The sequence below is a fragment of the Rattus norvegicus genome, chromosome 1 (assembly GCF_021556685.1).
Source record: "Rattus norvegicus strain SHRSP/BbbUtx chromosome 1, alternate assembly SHRSP_T2T, whole genome shotgun sequence".
NCBI lineage: Eukaryota > Metazoa > Chordata > Mammalia > Rodentia > Muridae > Rattus > Rattus norvegicus.
In genome coordinates this window covers 215,332,880-215,357,525 of record NC_141534.1, presented here as the reverse complement: position 1 = coordinate 215,357,525, position 24,646 = coordinate 215,332,880, and the positions used below count along the sequence as shown (strand labels likewise).

At 42.2% G+C, this 24,646-nt stretch overlaps 1 protein-coding gene across 1 annotated transcript in view; it reads left to right on the top strand.

Moving 5' to 3' along the window:
* The window catches only part of Pacs1 (phosphofurin acidic cluster sorting protein 1), a 131,967-nt gene that overhangs the window by 88,161 nt on the left and 19,160 nt on the right, over positions 1-24,646 (top strand). The window contains 8 exon segments of the mRNA NM_134406.1: positions 9,993-10,080; positions 15,170-15,259; positions 15,904-16,029; positions 20,610-20,754; positions 21,157-21,248; positions 21,331-21,411; positions 23,418-23,477; positions 24,335-24,495. Of these exon segments, the coding sequence (NP_599233.1) occupies positions 9,993-10,080; positions 15,170-15,259; positions 15,904-16,029; positions 20,610-20,754; positions 21,157-21,248; positions 21,331-21,411; positions 23,418-23,477; positions 24,335-24,495 (843 nt within the window).

The following is a 24,646-nucleotide window of genomic DNA, read 5'->3' as shown; positions in this document are numbered from 1 at the left end:
CATTCAGGCAGCTCTTAGTGTTTCTAGAGAAGTTCCAGTTTTGCCTTGGTCTGGAATGGGTAGAAAGATCAGAGAAAGATGGAATTGTTTCTCGATAAACAAGCAACCTGGCTATTAAATAGTTTTAAATAGGCCACTTAAAGGTAGCTGCAATTTATTGCAGTCCACAGCAGGACTTACTTTTGAAATTTTTAATTTTCTTGATGAAGAAAACCATCTTAAATCCAAATTACTCCATTTTCTCCTTTTGTTTATTCAGACAGTAAGGATCTGAATAGCTGGATTCTTAGGGAGGGGAGGGAGTGAAGTAAGGAAAGAGAAGGGAAACAACTGGCAAGACAGGGGAACAAACTGAATCACAGAATAGTGCTTCCTGTCTCAGTCTTCAGTCTTAGTGAAGCTGAAATGTCCGGATGCCTGGGATGCTTCCAGAGCTAGGAAGCAGGACAGAGACGTCATAGTTAGCTATTACAGCACTTCTTTTAAGCTTCACAGAATTAGAAGGTTTCATCCTTGGATGTGATGCAGTTCATAGTTAAGATTCATCACAAAAGAAATATTGATCAACTCACTTATGGGACTTTAGAAAAGATCCGTTAATCTTGGGGTAGTGCTAAAAGAGGTCATAACTGATCCTTTCTGGGTACTTGCATGCTGTGTCCTTTGTGTGTGTTTAGTAAAGACATGAAAAGTACTTTAAAAAAAAAGATTTATTTATTTTTTTCTGTGCTGTCTTCAGACACACCAGAATAGGCCATCGGATCCAATTACAGATGGTTGTGAGCCATCATATGGTTGCTGGGAATTGACTCAGGACCTCTGAGTCAGTGTTCTTAACTGCTGAGCCTTCTCTCCAGCCCCCCAAAACTACTTTTTTTTTATTAACTTAAGTGTTTCTTATTTACATTTCGAATGTTACACCCTTTCCCGGTTTCCGGGCCAACATCCTCCTCCCCCTCCCCTTATTTATGGGTGTTCCCCTCCCCATCCTCCCCCCATTGCCGCCCTCCCCCCAACAATCACGTTCACTGGGGGTTCAGTCTTAGCAGGACCAAGGGCTTCCCCTTCCACTGGTGATCTTACTAGGCTATTCATTGCTACCTATGAGGTCAGAGTCCAGGGTCAGTCCATGTATAGTCTTTGGATAGTGGCTTAGTCCCTGGAAGCTCTGGCCAAAACTACTTTTTAAAAGCCTTTTAATTTATGTCTTGATTTATTACATTCCAATCCCTGTAGGGTTAGATTTTTCAAAACCTGCTTTAATACAGGTTCTTAAACGATTCAACCTCCCTTCTAGCCCACCTACCAGGAGTAGGAGAAAAAAAAAGGTTAATAGGAAATGGGGGTTGTAGATCTGTTTAGAAGTAGTTCTTTGGTGACATTCCTCTCAATAAACAGACCTTGACAAGGACAAAAAAAAAAAAAAAAAAAAGAAGTAGTTCTTTGGGCTGAAGAGATGGCTCAGCGGTTAAGAGCACCCGACTACTCTTCCAGAGGTCCTGAGTTCAATTCCCAGCAACCACATGGTGGCTCACAACCATCTGTAAAGAGATCCGATGCCCTCTTCTGGTGTATCTGAAGACAGCTACAGTGTACTTATATATAATAAATGAATAAATAAATAAAAAGAAGTAGTTCTTTGGGGTGATTCCAATCTTCATTGTCAGGATATCAGCAGTACAGTCTAAAACTTCAAACATTAGTCAGTAGCCGCAGTCCACTCTAGTTGGCAAACTGAGCATAAATCAATAGAAGCGGCTTGATCCCGAAGAGACCTGGAGGCTCTGCTATATTGGCATGAGTCTGCAGAAGTAGCAGGAAGCAGCCTGGATACCATGAAAAAGTTCTTTGTTGCTTTTCTCTCTGTGAACTCACAACAAGGTGAACCAGTGCAAAAGTGTTGTTCACTGTCTATTGGGTTCCACTTAAACTCTTTGCAAATATCATGCATCCCCTCTCAAGTGTCTGCTTCAGCAAAAACATCCTCTCATAAGACAGCTTCCAGAAAAACATCACATAACACAACTGAGTCTCCAAAGAAACCAGAAGTTTCCACTTCAGATTCTCGTTCTTTTCTCCTTTTCAGATAAAACCACATTTCTCTTATCAGGGGACACCCTGAGACCAGAGGGGAAATTAGATGACAGCATTTGGTCCCAAAACCTATAAAAAGGTGGCTGTGTGGATGGTAGACTGATCTGCTAGTCCTTGTGGAAACCAAAGTGAAGTTTCCATCCCTCCCACCTTGCCACATTGCTTTCCTAGCTTGAAGTCTTTTCTGATTCCCTTACTTTATTGGCAGATACTCACGTGCCCGGCACCCTTCATTTGAGATTTTGTATGCTACTGGAACGTATAGGATTGGGGTTACTAGTGTTCACCATTTTGTAACATTTACCAGTCAGCTTTCTGTCCTCGTCTCATTTTTACCTGTAGGCTGCATCCACCTGTGTTCTCATTAAGTCTGAGTTTTCCTACCTCACCTCTTCAGTCTTTTTCATCTGCCCAAGAATTGTCTTTTTCTTTTTCCTGCTTGAACACCTCTGGAAGATCTCAGTTGTCAGTCCTCTGCTTTGGTTTCTAAATCCATAACTCTAGCCTGATGCTTTTCTTGAGCTGGAGACATCCACAACCAGCCATCTAGTGTCCACCTACATACACAGTCACGATGTCTCAAACTCTGCTCCAGAACTTTCCTGTCTCCTCCTTCATCTTGTTAAATGGCACAACTATCATCCACCCTATTGCTCAAGCCAACACCTCCAAAGTATCATGAAGTTTTATTTTTTCCCAGACCCTGCATTCAGTCTATTAGTAAGACATAAGCAATCTACAAGAATATTAGTGAATTCCACTCTATCATTATCTAGGTACTGGACCACAGCCTTAGCCTGCTGACTGGTGGATTTTTCCCAAACTCATCATCCCTTCTCTGGGAGGTCTAATTTCACCTAAGTAGAACATTCTTATGTGAATCATTGTACATAATGATTTTCTTGTTTATAAATTATCAGTTGTCTCCCATCATAAGCAAAATCAAAGCCCCCACACCAGAGTCTAGCTTTTCATTTTTCATTTTTCATTCCCCATGCTCCAGACATTCTTGCTTACTTTCTCTAAATATCCCAACCCCCTTTTGTTCATGTGTCACTCAGTCCTGACTTTTTTTTTTTTTCAGAGCTGGGAACCGAACCCAGGGCCTTGTGCTTGCTAGACAAGCGCTCTACCACTGAGCTAAATCCCCAACCCCACTGAGCTAAATCCCCAACCCCAGTCACTCAGTCCTTTAGAGTTTTCCTTCCTGAGTCCCTATACAATTATTAGATAGTTTTTGCTTGGTTTTGAATTTTATGTACTATTCACTACGTGGTCTTTTCCAACTTGGTTTCTCCCCACCCACACATGGTATTACGTTTAGAAAGGAATTGATAATTAAAATCCTAACTGGTGAATGTATGGCTGTACTACAACTTTCTGGGCTGCTTCTGGTGTACTTATGAGGATTCTACTGTGCATGATGCATATGATGCAGTGTTACATATAGAGCTCTTACTGTGTTCTCACTTTCTTATGCATGACTCCCTTGGCAGCCTCATGAGTTGGTGTTATTACATGTACATTTTATATATGAAGACACACAGAGGCAAAGGGAGGGGGTAAGGTAGCAAGCTCAGTGCCATCTAGCCAGTGAGTGTGATTGCTGGAGAGTGGGTTCCACATATGCTCAGCTTCCTAAGACGATGGTTCATAGTTTTCTAAAATGATTTAGACGATACTCCCACAGCAGCATGAGTTCCCATTGTACCACAGCATCACTCATACATAATTTTGCCAAATTTGTATTTTGATTTTAATTTGCATTTTTCTGATTTTTTAAATGTTTATCAGCCACTAACATTTCCTCTTGGAAAGACAAACTGTTCGTGTCCTTTGCATATTCTTATATTGATTTGCCAGCCTTCTTTATTCTACACACTTTGTCAGCATTATGAGTTTCACACATCTTCTCCAAAGTCATGACTGTCTTCTTAATTATTCTTTTAAGATTTTTTTTATTTATGTACAGGAATGCTCTGCCTGCATATACACCTACACACCAGAAGAGGGCATCAGAACTCATCGCAGATGGTTGTAAACCATCGTGTGGTTGTCAGTAATATGTCTAGATGAGCGCCAGTGTTTTTTTGTTTTTTGTTTTCATTATGTATAACTAAACTGTTACTGCCTTCAGACACCAGAAGAGAACATTGGATCCCATTACAGATGGTTGTGAGCCACCATGTGGTTGCTGGGAGTTGAACTCAGGACCTCTGGAAGAACAATCAGTGCTCTTAACCACTGAGCCATCTCTCCAGCCCCCTGCAGCCAGTGTTCTTAACCGCTGATCCATTTCTCTAGCCCACGTCTTTTTATTGTTTATATGGTATTTCCTGCTAGAAGAAAATCCTAATTTTCACAGAGCTGAAGTTATTGTTACTAGTATTTTGCCTTTAGAATATCTCAGAGTCATAATAATATCGTCCTGGGACTGGTGAGATGGCTCAGTGATTAAAAGTTGCTTTCTGCAAAGCCTGAGTTTGACCCATGTGGTAAAAGAATACCAATTCTGTTCTCTGACTTCCATATGCATGCTGTGGCACACATATGCCCACAAACATGCATAACAATTGATTAATTAATTAAAAATTATAAAAGAATACAGTCCTGTGCTCTTTCATTTCATGTACAAGCTGAAGGGTATTCTATGTAGTTAGTTCTGTTCCTAGTTAGGGAATGCTGCTGCTTTTCTTTCTTCTTCCTCTTCCTCCTCATGATTCTCCTGCCTCTACCACCTGAGTGCTGGGATGATCAGGCCTGCTTCTCTGCTCTTGGTCCTGCCACCATCTTTTATCAGATTTCTGCATAATTGTGAGACTGTTGCACTGTGTTCTTTTCTACAATCTTTCATTCTTTCAGTATACTGAGCTCTTCCTCATGTAGTCCTGCTTTACAGTAAGTCTGACTGTCCTATCTTCTCTTCTTCACAAGTATTTTTCCTTGGCCTTTGGGCTTTCCATGTGAATGTTGATGTCTATGGGGAAGTCCTGTTGGAGTTTTCTCGGTGCTGTATTACTTTTCAGTGTCAGCTGAGAGGGCAGATGGAATGCTAGCATTCCCATGCACATGAGTGTGGTATCTCTTCTACTTAATCACTCGTATGTGTGTGATACAGCTTTGTGGCTCCACATGGGGCTAGCACATGTTGCAGAGAGAGGCACCTTGGAGGAATGAATGGTTAAGAGGAAATGCTCTGGAGCCAGCTTGCCCTGAGTTTGAGGTCATCTTGGGTAATCAACAGTCAGCATCTCCCTTGCCTTTTCTGTAGAGCAGAGCTAAAGATAGATCACTGCCACTACTGCTGTTCTATCCCAAGCCGCTTTATTTTTGTTGCTTTGTAAATTATATCTTTTTAAAATTACATTTTATTTGTTGCTGGTATCTAGAAATGCAGTTGGTTTTCAGGAATCTAGCAGTCTTGATTAAACTCTATTAAAGGTAATAATGAGATTCTTTTGAATTTCCCAAATAAGCTTTCATACATTACCCTGAAAGCAGTGACATTTGTTTCTTTCAGTTCAGTCATGCCGATGTGAGATTGGATATCATTCTCTTTGACCTTATAAAATTGGAAACTATTTCTTCCTTTAGATCCTCTGGAAAATGTGTATAGGGTTATTTGGGGGTTTTTTAAACAATATTTAGTGGAACTTGCATATAAACATATCTGAACTTGAGGTTTTCTTTTTCAAAGGCTCTTCAGTTACTGACCAGTATCTCTAGTCGTTACTGATGATGTTTATATGCAAGGAAGCTACAGCCTTCTTAGTAATGTCTGCTACTTATTCATCCAATTGCAGCTTTACTTGAATAAAGTGGTTTGTGAATTGTAACTGACGGCTTTTCCACCCTGGTCTCTATGTTCCCAGAAATAATGACAGGCACTAATCTTCAACTTGATTCTCAACTAGTTCATTACTTCTTTTTTTTTTTGGGTTCTTTTTTTCGGAGCTGGGGACCGAACCCCGGGCCTTGCGCTTCCTAGGTAAGCGCTCTACCACTGAGCTAAATCCCCAGCCCCTAGTTCATTACTTCTAAGGCCCATTTAAACTATTTTATGTCCTCCACATGGTTAGTTACCTCTTTCATGTGCCTGTCTCCTCCAGCATGGAGGATGAATCTCCCAGAATTCCTCTCTTTCTTGTGCTACCGGAACGTCCACCTTCTATTTCCTGGTCCAGTTCATTGTCATTAGGCCTTTTTATTGCCAGGTGATACTTTGACACAGTGCACAAAGGATTCTCTCTATAGGAATATTCTAATTTTTAAAATTCTGCTTTATCTGGAGAATGTCCCTTTAAAAATGTTAAGGTTTCCAAATTTTGTTAGTCTCTAAGAGGACACTTGAGGAAGAAAGTTAAGTTTCACCTTTGGATCTTACAAGGTAGCAGGAGAGACCTACTCCTCACAGTTATTTTCTGACCTATACACACTCTCTCTAATTTTAAAAAGGAGACTGTGAGGAGAGAGCTCAGTTGGTAAAGTGATTGCTAGAGGACCTGAATTCTATCCCCAGAATTTTAAAAAGCCAGGTGGAGCCCAGCATAATGGCTCACACTTTTAATTCCAGCACTAGTTAGAGACAGGTGGATCTCTGTGTTTGAAGCCAGCCTGATCTACAGAGCAAGGTTCAGGACAGCCAGAGCTACACAGAAAACCCTGTCTTGTGTGTGGGGGTGGGGGGTGGGAGGCGAAGCTAGGTGGGGTGTCATATTCATATAATCCTAGTACTGAGGAGGCAGAGACTGGGGGTTCCCTGGGGCTTACAACTGACCAGCCCAGCCTATATGGCAAGTGCCAGGCTAGTGAAACACTGTATCTCAATATAAACAAATTTTTTTTTCTTTTTTCTTTTTTCTTTTTTTTTCAGAGCTGGGGACCGATCTCAGGGCCTTGCGCTTGCTAGGCAAGCGCTCTACCACTGAGCTAAATCCCCAACCCCAATATAAACAAATTTTAAGTGAACGATGTGTATACTGAGGCTTTTCTCTGACTTCCACAAATGAATACATGCATATTAGACCTTTGCACATACATGAATACACACACACAAATTAATAAACTAATATGATATCCTGGTATGGTGGCGCACACCTATAATCCCATCATTCAGGAAGCAGCAGGGAGGCAAGAATATTGCCACAAGATTGAGACTAGCCTGATCTACATAGTAAGGGTTTTTTTTTAATTTTCTTTTGTAAAATAAAGTAAAAACAACAAGCAAGTTCACTGGAACTACTGTAGATTTATAGCAAATTTTTGATATGTAATTTCTTTTATTTATATGAGTACATTGTCGCTGTCTTCAGACACACCAGAAGAGGGCATTGGATCCCATTACAGATGGTTGTGAACCACCATGTGTTTGCTCGGAATTGAACTCAGGACCTCTGGAAGAATAGTCAGTGCTCTTAACCACTGAGCCATCTCTCCAGCCCATCTACCAACTTTTAACTTATGTAGCTGAATAGTTGGTTTTAAAACACTGCCTCAGACCTTGAGCAGGACCATTCAGCTTAGCTGCTTCTAAATTTCTAACGTATAGGAACAGGTAATAATAATGAGTTTTAAGCAATTAATTTTATATCACTTTAAGCACTTAATATTGTTTTATAGTAATAATTAATATACACTAATGAGAGTTGTTTGGTGGGAAACTCTTATTGTTATCTGAAATTTCTTTAACTCTCATTCCTGAAATATATTTTAATCTATATATACAATTTTATATTCACAGTTATTTTCTCTCAGCACATTGAGGTTATTTTTTCCATTCTCCTTTCCACTCATTTACTAATATTAGATACCATTGTTAGAGAAAAGATTGGTATTCTGAATATGTAAGAAACTTAAAACCCAGCCTAAAGGTGGTGTCACACGCCTTTAATCCCAGCACTCGGAAGGCAGAGGCAGGCAGATCTCTTTGAGTTTGAGACCAGCCTGGGCTACAGAGTGAGTTCCAAAACAGTCAGGACTACACAAAGAAACCCAACCCTATCCGGAGGTGGGGGACTTAGACCCAATAACAACAATACAACTTTAAAATGGGAAAAATATTTGAATATAGATGTCTTACCAGAGAAAACAATGGGTAGACAGAACAAAAATTGAAAAAAGCCCAAGGAAAAGGAGATCCAGCTCAGAGGGAGGCCCCAAGGCCTGACACTATTACTGATGCTATGGTGTGCTTACATACAAGGGCCTATCATGATTGCCCTCAGAAAGGCCCAACAAGCAGCTGAGTCAGATGCAGATATTTACACCCAACCAATGGACAGAAGCTGGTGACCCCTGTGATTGAATTAGGGAAAAGCAGAAGAAGCTAAGGAGGAGGGCGACCCCGTATCTCAACTAACCTGGACCCCCAGGATCTCTCAAACACTGAGCCATCAACCAGGTAGCATACACCAGCTGAAATGGGGTCCCCAACACATATACAGCAGAGGACCTCCGGGTCTGGACTCAGAGAAGATGCACCTAATCCTAGAACAGCGGAGGGGCAACCAGGAAGGGGATTAAGTCTGGACTGTAAAAAAGATTAAAGAATAAGAAAGAAAAGAAACATATGAAAATATGCTTGATACCATTAATCATCAGAAAAGCAGAGTAAAGTATGGTAGTATACCACTGCATATCCATTCAATAGCTGTAATTAAAAACAATAGACACCACAGGGTTGGGGAGGATATGGAGAAGCAGGATTCCTCCCATTCATTTTGTCCTTCCTTTCTGTGCTAAAGACTGAACCTTGCACCTTCTAAGCATGTGCGTTACCACTGAGCTGCATCTTCAGCAGCTCTTGTTAGTAGTTTCATAAAAAGTAAAACAAGGTTGAGTCCCTATGTATACAGAGGGTCGCCATGGGTGCTGGGAGCTGAACTGTGGTGCTCCTCTGGAAGAGCTCCAAGCACTCTTTGCCACCGAGCATCTCTTCAGTCCTTACTTGTTTAATTATTATTTTTCTCTTTGGTTGCATGAGTGGGCTTTAAGTTCATTTTAACTGGAATTAAAGGTGGTGCCACCACTGCCTGGCACTTTCCTTGTTTTATTTAACTCATGGAGCTGCCTTTGTTATGAGGAGTAATCTGTCATTGTTTTTGTTTATAGAGCTAGTTTTCCAGTATAGTACTGTTTACTGTTTGTTAATTGAATAATTTATCTGCCTACAGTAAATTCTTATCTATACTTAAGTCTAATTTCAGACTGTGTTCCTTGCCATCAATTCCTCTGTTCACTCTTTCCCCATTATCACGATGCTTTAACTACTGTGACCTTAGAATGCATGCTAATATTTGAAGACTACCACTTCCTTTACTCTTTTTCCCCAGAAGTTACTTTGCTTTTATTTATTCCTATGAACATGTAAAATCCTACAGAAAGGGTTAACATGTTCCTGTATTGTTCCTCTCCTCAATGGAACATCTAATAAATTTTTATCCTATTGGTTTCATCTGCTTTTTTTTTTATTTTACTCATTTATTATATATAAGTACACTGTAGTTGTCATCAGACACACCAGAAGAGGGCATCAGATCCCATTACAGATGGTTGTGAGCCACCATATGGTAGCTGGAATTTGAACTCAGAACCTCTGGAAGAGCAGTGCAGGTGGGGGGAAAACTGAAAAAATAACCATGTCTCTGCTTCTTGTGTCCCCTGAAGCTACTCCACATTAATAATGGTAAAGTGTAGGTTGGGCTTGAGATGTATAAACATTCACTGAAGTCTGCAGAATGATACGCCTTTGACACTCTTCAAACATGCAAGCTGAAGCTCCTTTACCTTGATTGGCCTTCTCATGGTCTTCCTTAAGTAGACCAGGTTTCCACAGTAGATGTTACCTTCCTACAAGCTCTTATATTTAACAGGACCTTCTTTCTCTGCATTTTTTCTAGACTCTTCAGTTTGACTCTGAAGAAACTTGTTATGCTTAAAGAAATGGACAAAGATCTTAACTCAGTAGTCATTGCTGTGAAGCTGCAGGTAAGTTGAACAGTGAGTGTTCTGGGCCTGGGGAAACTCAGATAGTGCTTTTTAATGCTCTAGCTATAGAAATCCCTGGAGCCACTCCTCTCCTCTGCTATGTGGGGAACAATAGTGGGGACCAGCTGAGCGTGAGACATACAGAGTCCCAGTTCCACCTTTAATTCAGGCCCTCAGTTTCCTTATATTTTATATTGAAGAACAAAATGGTCCTTTTTTGTTGCTGTAAAATTGTAAAAAATAAAAGGCTGTCTTTTACCCTGCACTAGATCTGGCACTGCAGTGCCCCATGACATCTGGTAGACATCTTCATCTCAGCCAGCAAAGCCTCTCACCTGCTCTGCTCCATCCCATATCACACTGCCGAAGGCTTCTCTCTGAGCCTGGCAACAATCTCTCTACCCATCCAGTTCCCAAGGCAGGCTGCCACCATGTCAGAAATATACATCCCAACTCCATGTTGGCCCAGTATCTCTGCCGCCACACACACTCCCAAACTCAGATCGCCACAAGAAGGAACACACAACACAATAACCTCTGATCCAGTTGATAAGGTATAATTGCCCACCTAAATATACAAAACCCTGTACACATCCATCCCTTAAGAACTTTCATAACGAGGCTGGGGATTTAGCTCAGTGGTAGAGCGCTTACCTAGGAAGCGCAAGGCCCTGGGTTCTGTCCCCAGCTCCAAAAAAAAAAAAGAACTTTCATAACAACCTGTAAAGGTACAGAGTAGAATCTCAACATCCGCCTCCATGTTCTCTCGGTGGCTTCTTCTCCAGTCTCCTTCGTTCCAGTCTCCTCTTTTCTCAAACCTTTCTCCCACCCATCCTTCCTTCTCATCCAATGACAGGCCTCATTCTATCTTGTGCCTGCCTTCACCTGTATGACATCCTACACTTCTTTGCTACCTGCCCAGTCGGATAAGTGAGACAGAGGCTGAAGCCTGTTGTAAACCACTCAGTGTCATAAAGGAATGCAGGGCTGTTCCAGTCTTAGTTCTCCAATTTCTGGGTTAGGAAAGTACCTTTGGAGGCCTCTTATAGGATGTAAGAAATTTCTATGCTATAATTTTAGTCTTAACAATTTAAAGTTTACTAGAGTGTTTTATATTCTAGGTAGCCTTCACACTTAATGCCTCTTACATTTAATTTTGTGTTCTCAAGGAATTCAACATATTTCACAAAAATTTGGATTCCCAAGCATTCCTGAATCTGAATTCAAAGGGAGGGAGAGGGAGAGAGAGAAAGAGAGAGACTAAATTACAAAAGCATTTAGGAATTTTGCCACTTAATAATTAAGTGGCAGAACTGAGACTGGAAACCAAAGAGTGTGTAATTTATATTTAATTAAGCTCCATTCCCAGGTCTTCCTTAACTGATCAGTCCTTCCTAATGAAGACTCCCTGGAGCTTAGTGAGATTCTGAGGTGCTTCTGTAGTGCTTAAGTATCAACTAATTCTTTCACTTGAGAGTGGTGTATTTGCTGTTTCTCTCTCTCTTTTTTTTTTAAAGATTTATTAATGTGTATGAGTGCTCTATTTACATGTATACCTGCATGCCAGAAGAGGGCATCAGATCACATTATATATAGATAGTCATGAGCTACCATGTGGTTTCAGGGAATTGAACTTAGGAAGAGCAGCCAGTGCTCTTAACCACTGAGACATCTCTCCACCCTGAATCTCATTCTTTAAAAAATACGAGGTGATTCCATAAAAAAAACCATCATATTGATTAGCTAACTTGCTATGTGATATTTATTATAGTAAATGACCTTCATTAAAATGTACAGCTGAGGGGCTGAAGAGAGGGCTCAGTGGTTGTGAGTACTAGTTCTTTTCCAGAGGACCTGAGTCGATTCCCACATAGTGGCTCACAACAGATTAGAAAAATGGGTCTGCAGTTAAAACCATGTACTTACCAGGTATGGTGGACACACCTTTGAACACAGCACTTGGAAGGCAGAGTCAGGCAAATCTTTGTGAATTCAAGGTCAACCCAGTCTGCATAGAGAGACCCTGCCTCACACAACAAAAAGAACTTGTGCTGCTCTTTCAGAGACTTCTGAGTTTTGTTCCAGCATCCATGTCAGACAGCTTACAAGAGCAGATTGCAGGGTCTTGTTGGTTGCTGGCCTAGCTCCAAATTCTGTGAGATGTACTGCCTTAAGGAAGTAAAGTAGATGGAACAGGACACCTGATAGTGTCCTTTGACCGTCATACACATGTATACACAGCTGTTCATGCCCCATACACATACACTAAATACACATATCCACATGTATTCACAATTTTTAATTAAAAAAAATAGATAACTGGCATAAGAGATGGCTTAGTAGCTAAGAGCACTGGCTGCTCTTCCAGAGGACCAAAGTTCCATTCTCTGCACCCATCTATCTGGTGGCTCCCAGTCCCAGGGCATGTAGCCCCCTCTCTGGCTTTTGCAGTCACTGCATACACACAGTATACAGAAACATATACAGAAAAAAAAACACCCATACACATAAAATAAAAAATTAAAATACATAGATAATATCTAAAGGTACTGAAAGCAATCCTGAAGCTGGGCAGTGGTGACGCACATCTTTAACCCCAGCACTTGGAAGGCAGAAACAGGTGGACCTCTGAGATTGAGGCCAGCCTGGTCTACAGAGTTCCAGGACAGCCAGGGCTACACAGAGAAACCCTGTCTCAAATAAAATAAGTAATAATAATAACTATTATTATTATTCCAAAATTGGATCCACGTTGGTACTGTCCTTCATAATTTCAAGAAGCCAATATGGGGACTCATGGGAACTAAGTCTTTGTAGAAAGATAGAAAGGTGAGACTAGTCATGTAGCATGTGGACAGGGGTCAGACCTGGCTGCACTGCACTCCTCTGTGTGCTGTGGTCTTTACCCTGTTACCTCTATGTGCAGGTGCTCTTAATACAGCTTACCATCCAGATAGTGTGTTTGAGGTTTCTGGTTTGTTTTTTTTGCAGTGCTAGAGATAAAACTACACCCCACAGAGTTTATTGGTTAGAAGGTGTTGTGTGTTGAAAGGAGTGTTTATGTAGGCCAGAGGGCAATCTTGGATATTGTTCCTTAAGGTTCCGCTCTTAATTTTTTAAAGACAAAATTTCTCTGCTCCTTGGCCTAGAACTCTCAAAATAGGTTAGGCTGACTTCAATGAGCCTCCGGATTCTTCTGTTTCAGTCTCCCCAAAACTGGGATTACAAATACACCAAGCTCTTTATGTATGTTCTGGGATTAGAACTCAGGTTTTCACATGTGTGAGAGAAGCAGAAGTTTCTACAGCTCTTTACAGCATATATTTAGATAATGGAAGTTCAAATAACGAGGGCGGCTACTATTAGAAAGTAAAATGCCTATTGGAGAAACTAGAACAAGGTGAAGGGATGAAGGAAAGTACAGGGGTGCTGATGGTAGATGCAGGTCTCCCTGAGAAAATGACAATTGTGAAAAACCAAGAGAATGACCTACACAGATCCTAAGAGGGGCATTACAGGTGGAGAAAAAAAGCCAGCTTAAAAGCCCTGCACGGCCATTGTAATGTCTGGTTCTCAGATGTCTAACTGTGGCCTGTTTGTATCTAACATGGCTTACTCTAGGTTCTCTGGCTTCATTGGCTCTGGCATGTCTGACTGAATGGAGAGGATAGGGCAGGAAAAACAAGTAAGAAATAAGGTGAGGAGTGCAGTGGAAAGGCAGAGCACCCCAGCTGTGTTTCTTGAGAGAGCTGTTCTGTGACTGAAAAGGGAGTCAGATGCCAGATTGCAAGCACTCCCTGTAATGGTGATGTTTTGGGTGAGAGAGGAGGGTGGGCTGAGGTGACTCAAGCAGGTTGGTAGAATGAATCTGCTCTTCAGTGAGAAGGGGAAGACTGGGGTAGAGCAGACTACAGGGAAACCTGAAATTCAGTTTACTGTGTGTGTTATGTTTGAGATACCAGTGAAACAGCTAGAAGGAAATACTGAAGAAACAGTAGAGACCTGAGTGTCAGGCTCGGGGAGAGAGGGCTGGGGGTTTAGGAGGAATTGATAACTACAAGACTGGCTGTAGTAAACACAAATAGACCCAGCTATGGACAGAAGCCCAGGGCCCTCCAGTGCCAGGAAGACTGGAAGGCCCTCATCCCAAGGCTGTGGTGTTCTGGGAAACAGCATATGATGCCCTGTTAAAGGCTGGAGACAGGCCAAGAAGGAACCTGGCCCATCAGACTTATCAAGAAAGAATTGTCCATCTAATGCTAGTTTTGCTAATGGTAGTTTGTTTGATGGGGAAAGGGTGACAGAAATACAAAAATACATTAGAAGTCGGAATAGGGGACTCAAGAAAGCTGTCTCCTGTGAAAAAAAAGCACGTGTGAGGTGATATCCAGTGAGGCCAGGAGAGATTTCATTTGCTTTGTTGGAAATAATAGCATATTTGCTCATGAGAGTGATCTAGGACAGTGAGTAAAATACGTGACTGTAGCAGTACCTTCTACTAGGTGAGAAAGGAGATTAGTACCTGAGTGCAGTGCTCCCTCAACTGTGGATGGGGAGATGGGTGCTTGTCTATAACAGAAGGGGAGGAAGGGTGTGTGAGGAGGAGCAGGTTTATGAGGTATGAGCTGTTCCAGCTTTCTCAGTGAAAAGAATCAAGGTTAGCGCCATTCGAGAAATGTCAGGGTCATATGTCAGGAGAACTGGGAAGATAAGGCACATCCTGCAAAGACAAACAGAGAATGGACTTGAGACATTATGAAGTGGTTCCTAGGCCGGGATACTTACCCCACTTAAGATGGGGTAAGTTTAGCCCATAAGTCAGACCACCTAGCCAAATTGTGTTGTTACACATGTTCATCTGATACAGTTGAATTTCAGACAGTCTTAAAGGACTACGAACATACAGTGATAGGGTCACTGTCTGGTACATCAAAGCCATGACTTCAGTACTCAGCACCACAAAATAAGCCTGGCTGCAAGAGTGGGAGAATTGGGGGTGGGGTGGGTTTATAAAGGCTGATTGGTGTATGTAGTTCTTTTGGTCATCTTTTAGTGGCACAGCTTTGACAGGAGTTTTTCTTGGTTTCAGGGTTCAAAAAGGATTCTTCGCTCTAATGAGATCATCCTTCCAGCCAGTGGCCTGGTGGAAACAGAGCTCCAGTTAACCTTCTCCCTCCAGGTCAGAAATTTCTAAATCTTAAAGTTTTCTAATGCTGCAACAGACTAGCACCTAAGTAGTCTTGAAATTTGGGAACTTTATTTTCCAAAAGCAGCCAGAGCCCAGTTTGAGTAGAAAGAACAAAAGTCACCCATGGGCAATAGCCAACCTGGAAGACATCTTCTAAGCAGTACCTGAGCCAGCACAAGCAGGGTGTACTGGATATGATGCTGAGGCCCAGTCTCCCTCACATAATAATAATGCGTGGTAGCTACCCACTGAACTCCACCACCACACTTAGCTTTTCCCCCTCGTTATTGATCTAATGTCAGGTCCCAATAGAATACAGCCTATTTCTATTATGTGTTATATCCATACTTCTCCCTTCATCCCTCTTAGAACATCTCTCTCATCATAGACTTGGTGACTGTGTTGACTCATATAGGAAAAACACCTGGCCAGATGGCAGAGAAAGTGGTGTTCTAGGCTTTTGTAGACCCTACCAGCACCCAGCAGAACCAGGTCCTCTGACATTTCTTTCTCACTCAGCCCAATCACTATTAAAACCAAGAGACACTACAACCATTAAAGTGCAGTCCTTTAGCAGAACCACCAAGGCCCTGGTTGCTACCCTGGTTAACCGTCTGGACTGTTTTTCTCTTCAGTACCCTCATTTCCTTAAGCGAGATGCCAACAAACTGCAGATTATGTTGCAAAGGAGGAAGCGGTACAAGAACCGGACTATCTTGGGCTATAAAACCTTGGCTGTGGGACTCATCAACATGGCAGAGGTGAGCAGAACAGTCTCAGACTACAGGTCTCTAAGTTCATTGTCACCCAGCATATGGCTTCCCCAGCCTGCAGAAAGGTATTTATTTTTTTCTTTATAGGGTAATTATTTTATTGGGAATTCAGTCTGTAACTAGTTTTCTCAATTTCTTTTACACAAAGGTTTTTTCCCATTGACTCTTTTTTAATCTTCATTTTATTTTTAAGATTTATTTATCTTATTTTATGTGTACAAGTGTTTTGTTCTAATGTATGTCTGAATCATGTGCAACCTGGAACTAGAGTCAGAGATGTTGTGAACCAACATACAGGTTCTGGGAACCAAACCCAAGTCTAGTTAAGGAGATGTGCTCCTAACCACTAAGCTTTCTCTCTAGCTCCCTTTTTCTTTTGAGATGGATCTTTCTGTATTGGCCAGTCTAGGCCCAAACTCCTCGACTCAGATGATCCTCCATTCCAGCTTCCCATGTAACTGGTACTGTAGGTGGATCCCCAGGACCAGCTCTAACTTTAATATATGTGTGTTATGTATTTTAAATTAGTTTTAGTAAGAATAATGAAAAATTCCCATATGCCAGATTTACCCAAATAATTTAACTTGATAACATATTCCTATGGTTATGTAGTATCTCTATATAATGTGGCTATTGTTTTGTGGAGGTTTTTTCCTGAGCATTTGTTTCAGGCATGAAGCCTCATTACACATTAATTCTATGCTATGTTAATTTCCTAAACCCCATTCCTTCACCACAATCAAGGTATTGACATTAGTTCAAGGTTCTGTCTGACCCACAGTCCCCAACCTCATGGTGCAGAATGTCTCAGTAATCTTCCCATGAATCCATGACCTGATCTAGGAGTTGGTTGGTTACATTTCTCTTTCATATCTCTTTGGTCTTTATCAGTCTGTGGTGGTTCCCAGCCTTTTATCCTTTTATGACCATGGTGTGGATTTTTTTTTTTTTTGAGACAGGGTTTTTTTGTGTAACCCTGACTGTTCCTTGCTCTGTAGACCAGGCTAGCCTCGAACTCAGATTCCCCTGCCTTTGCATTCCTAGTCCTGGGATTAAAGGTGTGTGCCATATTACCTGGTTTTGATGTGGGTTCTAGAAATTACAGGCTACTTACTTTATCACGTGCTCCTCAGTCTGGGATTATCTGTCATTGTCTCTAAATCAGGTTCCGTTTGTACATTTTTGGCAAAATGATCAAAGAGCACTCTTCTTCCCAGCACAGTGTGTGTTGCACAGTTGAACATGATGTCAGTTTGTGTGGAGATCAATGTTACAACTTAGTTAAGATAATGTCTACCAAAACAGGGCAGTGTGACACATACCTTTAATCCAGCACTTGGGAAAGCAGAGGTAAGTGGATCCCCGAGTTTGAGGCCAGCATGATCTTAAAGAGCTAGTTCCAGAACAGCCAGAGCTACACTGAGAAACCCTGTCTCATAAAACAGTTTAAAAGGGGGAACCCCAGAAAGGTAATGTTTGCCAGGATTTTCCACTATCAAGTTAATAAGTCTTTATTAATGAAAAATATTTTATATAGAAGTATTTGAGGCCATATAACTATATCCTTCACGATTGATGTACTAATGATGGGGGGGGTGGGATATGGGCATAAACATACCTTGGAATGCATGTGGAAATGATATGACAACCTCAAGTGTTGGTCCTTGCTTTCTAGCTTGTTTGAAACAAGGTCTTCTGAGCTAACTGACTCATGGACTGCCAGGGATAATCCTGTCTCCTCCTCCCATCTCACTACTAGGGGCACTAAGATTATAGATGCATACGACTGTAAAAATAATGCATCCATCTTTACATGAGCTCTGAGGATCCAAGTGTATGTTCTCACACTTACATGGTAAACATTTTACCTGCTGAGGCATTTCCCTATTCCCATTCTTTTAATGATTTTAGCCTGCATTAGTTACTATTTTGATGCTTGTCAATCTGTAAATTTCTTTTTATTTATTTATTTATTTATTTATTTATTTATTATATATAAGTACACTGTAGCTGTCTTCAGATACACCAGAAGAGGGCATCAGATCTCTTTACAGATGGTTGTGAGCCACCATGTGGTTGCTGGGAATTGAACTCATGACCTCTGGAAGAGCAGTCGGGTGCTCTTAACCGCTGAGCCATCTCTCCAGCCCAATCTGTAAATTTCTAATCCTGTAGCTGACTTTTGTTACTTTTTTGGGTTCTTCTTTTTTTCACCTCTTTTCTCCCACCCGTTCAGCCCCCTAACACTAGGTAGGAAAGAAAAAAAGGATAGAGGAGAAAGGGAAGAGCTCTCTGAATAAAGTCAGGGATTGGAAAGGGGACGATGGTATTTTTAGACTACTTCCTGCTGATTAGGGGCGTTGAGTTCATTGGGGCAAGTTTGATCTTTGCTGTCAGGATATCTAATTTCTTCTTGTTTTCTTTTTTGCACATGACTACTTAACAAACCATGACCAACAACCCACCCACCTCTCGGGGCCCTAGCCTTTATATACCCTCAGAAAAGTCCCCAGGATTCCAAGTGTCAATCACAAAAATTATCTGCAGCTGGTAAAATCTCTCCCTTGCTAGAGCACAAAGCAAATCATACTCAGGTTATGTGGACAGTCTGAAGCAGCACCATATAATATATATGTGTACGTGATGTTTTATGCCCTGGTTTGTCTAGTAAGAGCCCCTCTAAGCTGTTGTCTATGTCCTTTTTGATAAGACCCTCCCTTCTTTACAGGCCACCTCACTTCCTGGTACAGAATAGCTCAAGCTTATCTCCTGGAATGAACTGATTTTCTGAGACTCCTGGGGTGTTTTAGTGGAGAATAGTACTTTAAAAGTCCAATAAGGGTGGAGTATGCGAATACATGCCTTTAATACCAGCACTCAGAAGGCAGAAGCAGAGAGGCAGATGCATCTCTGAGTTTGAGATCTACCTGGTCTATACTAGCAAGTTCCAGAACAGCCAGCACTACATAGTGAGACCCTGTCTCAGGGAGAAAAAAAATCAGATCAGGTACTAACAGTAATGCTCATGTACCCAACAGGGATGACTTCTGCTGTCTCTCAGCAGAAAGAACTAGGAGGTGCATATACACACGCATGTGCACACATCATGTTCATTTCCTGTTTGTATATAGCTATTCTATCCAGAGCACACAGTGGCAACTTCAGTTCCAAACCAGTAGCATAGGACCTGATCTTGTTTTTCCTCCTCTCTTCCTTTCAATCTCCTTTCTCCAGCAGCAGAAAAACTAGGCTCCCAGTTTCCTCAATATTTCTGCTCTCTCGTGCAGTACTCCTGTGTGCCAACCAAAGACAAAGAAGAAAGAGGCTGCAAAACAGATTTTTAAATTATTTCTGTACCTTAATAAGTGAAATAGGCTGGGTGTGGTTGTGCATGTCTTTAATCCCAGCACTCGGGAGGCAGAGGCAGGTAGATCTCTGTGAATTTGAGGCTAGCCCAGTCTACATAGCGAGTTCCAGGATAGTCAGAGATAGGTAGACAGAACCTGTCTCAAAGAATAATAATAGGTGAAATAGGAAATGTATGGTCCTGGTAGTGCTTATATGTCACTTGTCCCAACACATCCTTTTGTCCTCTTGAAGTCTTATATGAGGACAAGGGACTGTGGGGAGGAATGAATAGTAACAGCATCATCCTACACTTCCAAATGGGCCAGGCCCCGCCTCTCCCTGTCTTCTGGTTCCTTTCTTCTCATCCATCACCAGGCAGCTGACCAACCATGCTTATAGGCCCAGCTTTACCTGGACTTAAACACTTTAATCCATGTAAAGGACTTAGTTGGATGTGGAACCCTAGTGATTAGCAATCATTTACAGCCTCAAGCCTCAGTTGTTGTCTTTAAGCAGATGGCCCTGATTAGCAGCTGGCACTTTCTAGAGATAACTGTGTTGTTATTGTTGTTTGTTTGTTGTATTTTAAATTGCCAGACTCAGGAGATCCTCTTACTTGAGCATCACTAATTAATGACTTAGCTAGAAGCAACTGGGAGATTTTTTTCTTTTTAAGATTCATTATTATTTTTAAATTGTGTGTGTGTGTGTGTGTGTGTGTGTGTGTGTGTGTGTGTGTGTGTGTGTGTAGTGGGGTGCAGTATGTGTACGTGAGTACCGGTATCTAAGGAGGCCAGAAGAGAGTGTTAGATCACTTGGAGCTAGATTTACCGATAGTTGTAAGCCACCCACTATGGGTTCTGGGAGCAGAACTCGGGAAGTCTACAAGAGATAGGCACTCTCAACTGCTGAGCCATCTCTAGTCCCTGGAGATACTTGTAAAAGTAAGTCCTTGGGGTTGGGGATTTGGCTCAGTGGTAGAGCGCTTGCCTAGCAACCGCAAGGCCCTGGGTTCGGTCCCCAGCTCCGAAAAAAAGGAAAAAAGAAAAAAAAAGTAAGTCCTTGAAAGCAGCAGGAAAGGAAGTAGGCATAGACTTGGAAGTGAGAAGGAAACTACCTTAACAGAATGTTGTTGCCATTGGCTTGCATGTCACTTGGGGTTATGATGGTGATGACCCTACCACTGGGTAAGCTGTTTGTACTGTATTCTTTGCTCACAGGTGATGCAACACCCTAACGAGGGTGCTTTAGTACTTGGCCTGCATAGCAACGTAAAGGATGTCTCTGTGCCTGTGGCAGAAATAAAAATCTACTCTTTATCCAGCCAGCCCATTGACCATGAAGGAATCAAGTCTAAGCTGTCTGGTAAGATGTATACAGTGGGACTGGAGAGATGGCTCAGTGGTTTATAGCACTTGTTGCTCTTCCAAAGGATCTGGGTTTGTCTCCTAGCATCCACATGTTGGCTCACAACCATCTGTAACTCTAGTTCCCAGGGATTTGACACCCTCTTCTAACATCCAAATGTGGTACACACATATATGTGCAGTGTCTGCAGACACCATAAAAGACAGGGTCAGTTCACTGACCTCCATTCTGGGAAATGTGTCCATGCAAGATAAGCTTAGAGATCCCAAGAAGTAATGTCTGGCTGTGACCCTCCATGTGGCCCTTCCCTCTTCAACCCAGTTTTATTGATTCCTGTCTTCAAAGTTACTCAGGATAGATCAAAGCAGATCCAGGTTCTTAATAGGGTGTTTGTTCTAGATCGCTCCCCAGATATTGACAACTACTCTGAAGAAGAGGAGGAAAGCTTCTCCTCAGAGCAGGAAGGCAGTGATGACCCATTACATGGACAGGTAACTTTCTGTGGGTCCTTCCTCACAGTGTATGAGAGGTCCCTGGAATTTCCCAGCCTCATTCTGTTTCCTGCTCACTCAGGACCTATTCTATGAAGATGAAGATCTTCGGAAAGTAAAGAAGACTCGAAGGAAACTGACCTCAACCTCAGCCATCACTAGGGTGAGCCACCCAGGTCTAGGGCATGGCACAGCTCAGACTCTTGGTCTAAAGTAGGCAGAGAGTGAGTTGGGAGCATTAAGACCTTGTGGGGTTTTTGAAAACCCTATGTACTTGGGGTTGCACCCTCAATATTCTGATACATCCTAGAGCCCCTACTACTACCCGCTAAGAATGAACATGTTAAGAACCTCTGTGGCACACAAGATGTTATAGGCTATAGATTATACAGAACAGAAAGAAGGCTATAACCATTTTTCTGGAATTTGAAATAATCCAAGTATTTCTTTAAGGAGCACAATGCCTCAGACCTTTCCTTTCTAGGTGATGCTTCAAGTGATGCTCTGTCAACTGCAGAGTGAAGCCAGGTTTGTGGAATATTGCTGTGTTAAACTAGTACTTGAGAACTACAAACTCTGGGTTTAATAATGTTCAATTACATTAGATACAATTCTTACCTTGTATCTATACCCCGAAGTCAACAATGTTTGTATTATGTTTCCTAACTAAGATTCCTGAGCCCATATTAAAATTAGAGTCATGGACTAAGAAGCTAAAATCTGAGCTCTTTGGTGACCTGTGGCTGATCCTGGAGCCCTTACTCCAGGGATAAGGGAGTCAGAAGTACCAAGAGCTTCTCTGAGGAAAAATCTGTTTCATTCTGGTTTTCTCAAGTGCAGGGACAGTCTACAGACTGATACCCTGAAAGTGGGGTTTTCTTGTCATTTAGAGCCAGCCCTGGTACATCCCAGCCTGGGCTCTGATCATGAAACAACACTCTGAACCTTTACAGTCAAGGCTCATGGGACTGGTGAGGCAGCCCACAAGACTGCAGCCCTAGTTTCTCCTTTGTATCAGTGGCTCAGGAGCATAAAAACAGCTCAGGTTTTCCTAGGTTTTCAACCCCTATAGGGAAGACAGGTCCCAGAATCCAAACTTTCCTTTTTTAAAACTCTGAGAAAGAAAACAGCTGTAGGACCCTCCCTGTTATTGTTTCTTCTTCTGAGCCTTTATCTCCTGCTCTGCAATCATGAAGAGGCCCTGTTTTCCCCCCAAAAGTACCTCCTAAGCTTCCTCAGACTCCTTTTGTGTGGCCTTTTCAGTAGCATTGTGCCCCCACGTATAACCAGAGATCGGTGATCACCTCCGTCTCCCGGAGGCATTCCGGAAGTTCTAGGTGCTTTCTTGTTGTGTTTCTGAACACTTGATGATGGTCCTTTACTTTCTGTCTCCTCCTGCTCCTGGACATTCTTCTTTCCCCACCAAGAGCACTTTGTTCTCAACAATGACTTGAGTTTCTTCCTTGTTGGTCCTGCTTTTCCCACTCTTCTCTCTGTTAAGTGCAAGTCAGTTTTTTTCCACTCCCATATGTGGGTTCAGCTATTCAGGCCAGAATTATGTGTGACTGCAAACTAATCCTAGTGCCTAAAGTAAAACAAGAAACAGGGATCAGGGAGCTTAGGCTGGGCCTAGTAAACTCTAGTTCACTAGGAAATGCAGACAAATAACTGACAGCAGGTGAGTGGGTACTGCAATGCAGAGCTCTGCACAGGGATGATGAGGACACCACAGAAAAGTGGTGTTCATTGCAGGCTGAGGGGGCAGAGGTGGAAAGACTCCAGGTGCAGGCTGGTAATTAGGTGGGTTGGTTGTGCAAGAAGACAAACGCCATTCTGAGATGTTGAGCACGGGGGTACTGAATGCTCACCAGCTGATACCTGCATCTGCTGGACAGAGCAAAAGATGGGCTATAGGTGCACCTCTGGAAATTACTGGGGTACACTGGAGGCTTTGGAAACATGAGACGTCCAACGAGCTATCCAGGGCTCTAAGAACTATACTAGCTTTTGCCTGTCTTTCTAGAGAGGGTTGCAGTGTGAATGCAGCTACTATGTCTCTCAGCTATTTGTCTTCCCTCTTCCCTTGTGAGGGCAAGTTCCTGGCAGACTCTTGAACTGACCACTACTACATGTTACTTGAGAACAATTTGTATATTTTTGTCCCCACAGCAACCGAACATCAAACAGAAGTTTGTGGCCCTCCTGAAACGATTCAAAGTTTCTGATGAGGTATGACCCCTTACTTCCAGTTTCACCCCTAGGCCCTATATGGCCACTAGGAATCAGGACTGTGGAGTCATGATTCCTACTCCTTGCATGCATAGCAGAGCCCCAGGAGAGATGGCATATGAAGAAGAACATCATGTTCCTTGAATAGAAATGAGGGCTTCACATGAAGAATGTGGTTTCGTGGTATTTAGAAACACTTAGAACAGTAATATCCAATAATAATGTGCAAGTCTCTGATAAGGGCAGCAATGAAATATCTAGCTATTGTTTAATTTGTCCTCATACCCCAAGGGCAGCTACAGCAAGTAACATCCTAAGTGTGATATATCTCTTTGATCATCTCTGCTCAGAAATACCCTATACCTGGAAGCCCTGGCTTCATTCACATAGGTTTCTAAGTAAACTAAAAGTAAGTAAAGATAAAAAAAATGTTGAGAAAGGGTCTTTGTCCCACTGTGGGCTGCAAATAAAAGTAGCTTACACCTGAATTTGAAAGACAGAGCAGAAAATAGGCTAGGCTACCAGACCTGGGTTTTCTTGTATGATTCCCTGGGAGGCATGTCAACACTTTCTCTTCCTCTGGAGCCAGCCCTGGTTTGGACATTGATAGTAACTGAGAGGGAAAGTAGCCCCACTATGTCCTTGCTCTCAGAGTCAGACTATATAGGAAGACAAAGGCTACTCTACTAGAGTACTAGTACTTACTAGTCTAGAGGGACAATGTTGCATGTCCCTCTAGAAGGAATATTGAGAGCACCAATTGACAGATGGCCTAGGAAACAGGATTTGTTCATCTCACCACAAATGTTAATAGGGAGGGAGGACCCCAGATTCTTAGATGTCTGTTTTGCTTACAGGTGGGCTTTGGGCTAGAACATGTGTCAAGGGAGCAGATTCGGGAAGTGGAAGAGGACCTGGATGAACTATACGACAGTCTAGAAATGTACAACCCCAGCGACAGTGGCCCTGAGATGGAAGAAACAGAAAGCATCCTCAGCACCCCAAAGCCCAAGCTCAAGTGAGGCCCAGAGCTCCTCCTAGGCTAACTCCCAAGCTCCCCTCTCCTTCCATCATTGTGTCCCTTGCATCCTCTCTCAAACTTCACTCAGAGGACTGTGGTTTTTCATCATCTCCATGCCTCTCTTTCTCCTGGTGGAGATCAGGAAGTT